Source organism: Microtus ochrogaster, linkage group LG1 (assembly GCF_000317375.1).
Source record: "Microtus ochrogaster isolate Prairie Vole_2 linkage group LG1, MicOch1.0, whole genome shotgun sequence".
Classification (NCBI taxonomy): domain Eukaryota; kingdom Metazoa; phylum Chordata; class Mammalia; order Rodentia; family Cricetidae; genus Microtus; species Microtus ochrogaster.
Genome location: NC_022027.1, coordinates 4,042,552 through 4,050,023, shown reverse-complemented (window position 1 = coordinate 4,050,023; position 7,472 = coordinate 4,042,552). Strand labels below are relative to the sequence as shown.

The following is a 7,472-nucleotide window of genomic DNA, read 5'->3' as shown; positions in this document are numbered from 1 at the left end:
TGTGTCCTGGGTAGGTCTGAGTGTGTCCTGGGTGGGTCTGACTGTGTCCTGGGTGGGTTTGAGTGTGTCCTGGGCAGGTCTGAGTGTGTCCTGGGTGGGTTTGAGTGTGTCCTGGGCGGGTTTGAGTGTGTCCTGGGCGGGTTTGACTGTGTCCTGGGTGGGTCTGAGTGTGTCCTGGGCAGGCAGTTGTGCACAGGGCATGAAGTTCACTCTTGTCTTTGCAGAAATCTGCCTGCTCACAAGGGGCCGGCGCACAGCCAGTGTGCGGGCTGACACCTACTGCCGCCTCTACTCACTAAGTGTAGATAATTTCAACGAGGTGCTGGAGGAGTACCCCATGATGCGGCGTGCCTTTGAGACCGTAGCCATTGACCGCCTGGACCGCATCGGTGAGCTACCAGACTGCCTGAGAGGGGTCCCGGGATACAGAAAGGACAGGGTGCTGAGGAGTGTCTGGGTGACACAGTGTCTTCCTGGAGCGAACATAGCAGGCAAAGGCCCTGGGGTGAAAAGGCAAGAAGAGCCAGAAACAGGGCCTGGTGGAAACAGCTCTGGCTCAATAAACCAGGCACATTAGCAAAGTTCTATGTCAGGCATGGAAGGCAGGGAGAGGTGGGAGCTCCTGGTGACAGGACATAGGAACCAGGTGTTAAGATAGTGGCCCGAATCAGAGGGCACACAGCAAGCGCTCAGACACACGCACACACGACAGGGACTCTCTACAGAGTGTGCGTGCTGGATACACTTGCTGTATGCGGCAGGCAATTAGCATGCACTTACCACACGAGAGGCACTCAGTACTTGGAAATACAGTGGGTGCTGAGAACATGCCTGCTGCTGGACTCAGACTGGCTGCAGAGGCAGGTGGCCAAGCTAGCGCTCACCTTTGCTTTGCCCGCAGGCAAGAAGAACTCCATCTTGCTGCACAAGGTTCAGCACGACCTCAGCTCGGGCGTGTTCAACAACCAAGAGAATGCTATCATCCAGGAGATTGTCAAGTATGACCGTGAGATGGTGCAGCAGGCAGAACTGGGTCAGCGTGTGGGGCTCTTCCCACCACCACCACCGCCGCAGGTCACCTCAGCCATTGCCACTCTGCAGCAGGCCGTGGCCATGAGCTTCTGCCCGCAGGTGGCGCGCCCGCTAGTGGGGCCCCTGGCACTCGGCTCCCCACGCCTCATGCGCCGCGCACCCCCAGGGCCTCCGCCTCCTGCAGCCTCACCAGGGCCGCCTACGGCCAGTCCCCCGGCCGCGCCCTCCAGTCCCCGGGCACCGCGGACCTCGCCCTACGGTGCACCCGGCTCCCCAGCCACCCGCGTGGGACCCGCACTGCCCGCGCGCCGTCTGAGCCGAGCCTCGCGCCCGCTGTCCGCCTCGCAGCCCTCGCTGCCCCACGGCGCACCCACGCCCAGCCCCGCGGCCTCCACGCGCCCGGCCAGCAGCTCCACGCCACGCCTGGGACCCGCGCCCGCGCCCACCGCCCGGACCGCTGCACCCAGCCCGGACCGCAGGGACTCAGCCTCCCCTGGCGCTGCGGGTGGTCTGGACCCGCTGGACACTGCGCGCTCGCGCCTCTCTTCCAACTTGTGACCCTTGCGCGCCGCCCCGCGGGCTGGGCGGGGCCATCATCCACACCAAAGCCATGCCTCGCGCCGCCCGCCCCGTGCCCGCGCAGAAGCCATAGAGGGACTTAGGTAGCTTAGGTGGCTGGCGGCCTTGCGCCCGGCTGCCCACCCGCCCCCATCGCCCTGCGCCCACCCCATTGCCCCTGCCCCAGCGGCGGCCGCGCACGGGAGAGGGAGGGGCGCGATCACCTCGGTGCCTCAGCCCCAATCTGGGACGGGGACGGGACGGCCCCGGCCAAGAACCTGGCTATGCCCCGCATTTGCGGTGGCTGCCAAGGAAGGATATGGATCAAGTGCAATACTCGGCCCGCCGGCTTCCCGCTGCCCCAGCCCGGCAAGCTCATGCAATAACCAGCCTGGCCCCTGCCCACGCGTCCGAGTGACCTCCCTCAGGCACCCAGGGGCGGGCTTCACGGCCAAGCCGGTGTGGGGGCAAGGCTGTCCCCGCCGTCGCCATGAATGTACTGACGAGCCGAGGCAGCAGCGGCCCCCACGCCCCATTAACCCACACCCCATTCCGCGCAATAAACGACAGCATTGGCGCCCAGGGCCGAGTCTGCTTGCTTTGGTGGGTTTGTGCGACGCCAGAAAGTGGCGGCTGGTATAAGCGGACACAGACTCAAATATTTATTTTATTTACACTATGCACAAGTCTAGGGACAGTACGGGGTGGGTCAGCTGAAGAAGTAGGTGGACCTCATCACCTGTCCCAGATCGAAGTTACCTGCGGAGCCAAAAGAGCATGGAGCTGAGGCTAGGTCAACTGGACATGCCTCGAAGGGCCAGTGCCCCTTTAAAACCCCTTTTTAAACCCTTACCTTTCTCTGGCAGGGACCTTAGTGTCTCCTGCAGCTTGGTGACCAGGGCAAGTTCCGATGGCTTCAGGGACCTGGTGGTGTAAACAGGACATGAGTAGGGGAACAGGCGGCAGGCAGGGACCAGGCCTCAGGAAGAGGGGCCGCTTACCTGTAGAAAGAGCAGAACCGTTTCTCCAGGAACTTAGCCAGGTCCTCCAGGATTGGCTGGCTATGTAGGCGCACAAACTGCTCGCGACACACCTGAGGGGTGACAGCTCTGAGTCACCCATGGTACAGACTCGTGGGGTCCCTGAGAGTAGGGGCTGGAAATACCTCGTTCATCACCGGGATGTCAGCGGCATGCGTCCAGAAGCAGTCGTGCACAGAGACGAAGGTCAGGCCCCTCCTGGCCAGGGAGATTCCGAGTGAGGCAGCTGCTGCCTGCTCACTGCCCCCAACCTCATTCTGAGTCCCCAGCACACCCAGGTTCCCCAGTGCTCTAAGCAGTAGATGTTCAGGAAGACACTAACCTCACACACCCTCAAACCACTCGCCCATTCAAATCCCAGCTCAGTCCAGTGGCAGGCGCCGGGCACAAGGACCCTGCCCTTCACTGGCAGTGTCTACCCACTCACTACATGCAACCCCATCATCACTGTCCTGTCGCGTCACCACAGCCCCAGAGAGACAGCTACATCACAGATGGACTGCCCACGCATGTACCGTGGGTCCACCTGTAGCAAGTGTGTGCCTGCCCTGGGACACACCTGTGGCAGTGCAGGGCGGTCAGCATCATGTGGGAGGAGTCCAGGGAGTGGATGAAGTTGGGTGGGAAGCCATTCTTCTGCTTCAGAGTGTTGGGCTTCCTGTGGACCCAGAAGCGCTAGGCCTGGCACCCTCCTGGCCCGTCTCTCTCTCCCAGCCCCTCCCCTCCCTGCATCCGGGACTCACTGACTGATGTTCATCGAGCTGGTAAAGGTGATGCTCTGGATGCCACCTTTCACCTGCAGGCCAGGGTTGGGGGTTGGTGAGTGCAATCCTGGGCGGGAGGAGGGGAGGGGAGGGGAGGAGAGGGGCCTTCCCGGGTACCTGGACCTTGGCCTCACGGTGATAGGGCTGTATGATGGGGATACCCAGGGGTGTGACCCACTCCACAGGCCAGCCCGCGTGAGAGATGAGGTTGGCGCTCTCAGTCAGCCAATGCTGAGGGTGTGACGGTACACCTGGTCAGATGGGCAGGCCACAGAGGGGAGGCCCGCCCCGCCCCGCCCCCCAGGGAGAGTTGGGCGGTGACTCACCTGTATGGCCCGGGTGCTGGAGAACATCTCCTGTAGGCTATTGAAGACCAAGCGCACGAGGTAGTGTGAAGCTTCCCAGACAAACTCCTGCGGGGGCGGAGGGTGACATGAATGGCAGGCGGGTGGGTGGGGCTAGCAGGTTGCCTCTCCCCTTGGCCCAGAGCCAGAACCCAGGGCTACAGGACTACCACTGTTGGGAAGACCTTGGCTCCGGTCCCAGTGATGAAGGGAGCACGCAGGTGGGGACCCGGCAGGCTGCACACCTGGGGGAAGTCGCTGAGTTCGCGCAGACGCTTCTCTATCTGCAGGCGCCCACCATAGCGCGTAACCCCATACACCACGGTCATCACGGTCTGCTTCACCACCTTGCGGGTGATGAAGCCCTTCAGCACCTGGGCCACCTGCAGGCCCTCCTTGGCGTCCTGCTGGCGGAACTCCTCCACCTGGATGGAGTCAGGAAGCAAGGAAGCCCTGTCACGCCACCTCCCCACCAGGGATTCTATGGGATTCTACTCAGACATCAGCAAGAAAGGACAGGGACCCTGGCACCCACCTGTGTTGCCACCTCCCTGTACACATCTTGGGGCAGGTCCGAGGGCGTTAGGTTGACAGAGGCTGCACCAGCGCTGTCCCGGCCCAGTGCAGCATAATGCTGCAAACCATTGCAGGAGCCATCCTGGCCACAAGGGGTGCTCATGAGCTGAGCCCAAGTAAAACAGGCATCATCCTGCATCCCAGTGCAAATAAAAAAGGAGGTCTTCGGGAGACTGGGGACCCGCCTCCCTTACAAAGCAAAGCCACTGTATCAGGAGGCCAGTTCCACAGGGCAATCCCAGTTAAAGATGAGACCCCACTGCAAGTACCAGGTCTCAGGGGGCAGTTCACTCACGGGCTCACCTGGTGAACCGGCAGGTGGGAGATATAAGCAGCGGGGTCTGGGGACCTGACTGCTTGTGCTATCTCCATGCAGCAGGCCAGGGTCTGCCAGGGCTCATCAGCTTCCATCCACCATTTTCGGCCCTGTGGAGCATAAGACCCACAGGACTCAGGGGTCAGCAAAAGCCAGCCAGGGCAGCTCAGGAGACACCAGGCAAGCGCGTGCGCGCGCATGCGTGTGTGTGTGTGCGTGCGTGCGTGCGTGCGTGTGTGTGTGTGTGTGTGTGTGTGTGTGTGTGTGTGTTGGGGGCGATGAGGAGGGCCACTCATGGGACAGCTGTCAGCTGCTACTGGGCACGTTGAGAGGGACATAGTGGGCAGCAGGGAAGGAGACAGCTGGAGTCGGGGTTGAGAGATCTGAGTGCACAACGGGCTGGGAGGAACAGAGCAAGAGGCAGGAATGGGAGCAGCTAGGGAAAAGCACGCGATTCCCCACCGTCATGGGGTTGTCTGCAGAATCCAAGATCTCCTCCATAATTTGGTCTGCGAAAGCCAGGCGCATGCTCAGAGAGTCACGCTTCTTGAGGCCAGTCAGGTTGACCAGGTGGATTTTGAGCCAGTCAAGGCCACGCAACCCCAGCGGCCGGCCTTCGGCAAACTCCAACAGCGCACGTGCCAAATCGCTGCCCAGGTGGTTGAAGTGCGGTGGGCAGGGGTAGGTGCGGCCGCGGAAGTCCATGTTGTGTGGCAGCCAGAAGACACGATCCCGCAGGTGCTGTGCCAGCGACAGCCGATACAGGGCTTCGCTGCGCAGGCTGTGCATCTCCCGAGCAGTTTTGAGGCAGCGCGCCAGCTCCTTCCGCAGCTCCGCCTTGTGCACAGGCGAGGAGCCGGGTGGCAGGTGCTGCCGGGCTGGCTGTGGCGCCTCTGAGCGTGGAGGAGGAACACCCAGGCGCACACAGCCCTTGTCCCTGAAGACCTGCAGCACCAAGTCTAGCAGGCGCCCGTTGACACGCCAGGCGCAGTTCCCCAGCTGCGTAAGCGCGTCCAGGGCACCATGCAGTTGGGCGGGAGCGCAGCGCTCCAGGAGATGCTGGTGCTGCGTGGTGCCCTCCGTGGCACGCATCAGTTTGGTAGAGCTCAGAAGGTAGGCCCCGGCGTGCGGTGACGTCCAGGGCAACGGTGGGCACAGCATAGGCACTTCTGTGGTCTCGAAGGTTAGTGTGGGTTCCGCTGCCGTCTCTAGCAGCTGTGTGAAGGCAGGGTGAGGCTTGAGGATGCCGACCTGGGGAAGACAGCAGACACAAGGGGCATGCACAAGGGGCTGAGCACGGGCATTCTCTGCCACCACACAGGGAGGAGGGAATCCCCCACCCCCACCCAGCTCTCCACACACATCCCAACACAGATAGGGATGAGAGAGCAGCGCTGCTCAGAGTTGTCAGAGCCCCACGGAATGGATGGCACAGCCATGTTGCCCTGCATCGTTAGGCCCCTCACAAGCCCTCATTCAGGCCCTGCGGCCGCCTGCTCACCTGGCGGTAGCTTCGGAAGGAGTACACGTGGTAGAGCACCGGGATGAGGTGGCACGAGCCCTGCGGGGCAGCCAGGCTGCGTGGCATCTGCACGGCCTGCACCAGCAACTCAGCCAGCTGCTTTCCCAGCTGCAGCAGCACCGGCACGGACCAGGGCTGCTGTGGCGGGGTCTCCGGAGGGCCCAGCAACTCCCAGTACTCCCGAGGAAGGAAGGGCGCCTCCACCTGCAGGAAGAGCTGATCAGGAGAGCCCAGGGCTGCCCATGTTCTCTAAACAGGGAGCGAGACTCGGACGGACTGATGTAGTTGGGGAGGGTGCTGAGGAAAGTGGTGAAGGAGTGTGATGAGCAGGAAGCCTGCCCCCTTCACCTGCGTGTTGGAAGCCAGCAGTCGGAGGTACTGCGAGTATCGCTGTCCCAGCTTCTCCACGTGGTTGGTAACCTGCTTCTGCTTCACCAAATGCCGATTTAAGACCCGAAGGCCCAGGTCATGAGCCAGGTGGAGGAGGGGCTCACCCTGTGACGGCAGAACCCGCAGAACCTAGGTGCAACAAGAGTTGAAGCTGTGGTTGCCTGAATACAGCTGCCTGTCCTCCGCCCGGGCACCCCAGCCCTGGCCGCCTGTCCTCCGCCCGGGCACCCCAGCCCTGGCCCACCTGCAGCAGCATGCTGACAAACTCTCCTTCACTGAGCAGGCACAAGAACGGGTAGAGGGTGGGCTGGCCTTCCTGTGCCTGGCAGGCCATGGTGGCCTTGGTCTGCCGCAGGACTTGCAGCAGCTCCACTTCCCACTGCCCTTGCAGCGTCTTCAGTGTCTTCCGCTACGGGAGAGCAGCGTCACAACCTGAGCTAGAATTTCCTGCCAAGATCTCCCAGGACCTGGACTGGGGGAAGCCCTTACCGCCTCAATGACCTCCTTGGTCATTTCTGGGGCCTTCTCCACCGACTGGACACTGACATTGGCACTCAGCTCCACACGGAGCTGCTGGGAAAAAAGGTCCTGCAGGGTCTCCAGGGGCAGGTGCAGTTTCGGGTAGGACTTGGGACCATTCTGCTGGGCAGAGAGGCGAGTGAGGCAGGGGCACAGGAGACAGAACACCCTGCGCAGGCAAGAAGCCCCATCACTGCCTCTGTCAAAGTGTGCCCACTCAAATAATCTGGAGGACTAGAAACTGAACACACGTGTACCCAACATCTGGACACCTGACACGTGTATTCAACATCTGGACACCTGACACGTGTTCTCGACATCTGGACACCTGACACGTGTACTCAACAGCTGGACACCTGACACGTGTTCTCGACATCTGGACACCCGAAACATGTACTCAACATCTGGACA

The 7,472-nt window shown here is 61.9% G+C and overlaps 2 protein-coding genes across 8 annotated transcripts in view; one reads left to right on the top strand and one right to left on the bottom strand.

Annotated features, from left to right (window-relative positions):
• Hcn2 (hyperpolarization activated cyclic nucleotide gated potassium and sodium channel 2) overlaps window positions 1-1,590 on the top strand; it is a gene marked incomplete at its 5' end in the record, with an annotated part of 18,577 nt that extends 16,987 nt beyond the window's left edge. Inside the window, 2 exons of the mRNA XM_005359129.3 lie at window positions 225-389; window positions 902-1,590. Of these exons, the coding sequence (XP_005359186.3) occupies window positions 225-389; window positions 902-1,590 (854 nt within the window). The remainder of the gene's footprint in view (window positions 1-224; window positions 390-901) is intronic.
• A 647-nt stretch (window positions 1,591-2,237) lies between these two features.
• Window positions 2,238-7,472, bottom strand: part of Polrmt (RNA polymerase mitochondrial) — a 10,698-nt gene continuing 5,463 nt past the window's right edge. The window contains exons 6-21 of one of the 7 annotated variants that reach the window (XM_026785285.1): window positions 7,032-7,181; window positions 6,787-6,951; window positions 6,501-6,671; window positions 6,132-6,356; window positions 5,093-5,881; window positions 4,618-4,740; window positions 4,274-4,447; window positions 3,924-4,163; window positions 3,721-3,807; window positions 3,512-3,625; window positions 3,374-3,426; window positions 3,190-3,288; window positions 2,756-2,828; window positions 2,592-2,683; window positions 2,444-2,514; window positions 2,238-2,349 (exon numbers count right to left, since the gene is read on the bottom strand). In XM_026785285.1, coding sequence (XP_026641086.1) covers window positions 2,300-2,349; window positions 2,444-2,514; window positions 2,592-2,683; window positions 2,756-2,828; window positions 3,190-3,288; window positions 3,374-3,426; window positions 3,512-3,625; window positions 3,721-3,807; window positions 3,924-4,163; window positions 4,274-4,447; window positions 4,618-4,740; window positions 5,093-5,881; window positions 6,132-6,356; window positions 6,501-6,671; window positions 6,787-6,951; window positions 7,032-7,181 — 2,676 coding nt within the window. In that variant the 3' untranslated portion in view covers window positions 2,238-2,299. The remainder of the gene's footprint in view (window positions 2,350-2,443; window positions 2,515-2,591; window positions 2,684-2,755; window positions 2,829-3,189; window positions 3,289-3,373; window positions 3,427-3,511; window positions 3,626-3,720; window positions 3,808-3,923; window positions 4,164-4,273; window positions 4,448-4,617; window positions 4,741-5,092; window positions 5,882-6,131; window positions 6,357-6,500; window positions 6,672-6,786; window positions 6,952-7,031; window positions 7,182-7,472) is intronic. The other 6 variants (XM_026785286.1, XM_026785289.1, XM_026785287.1 and 3 more) reach the window with 6 other exon arrangements.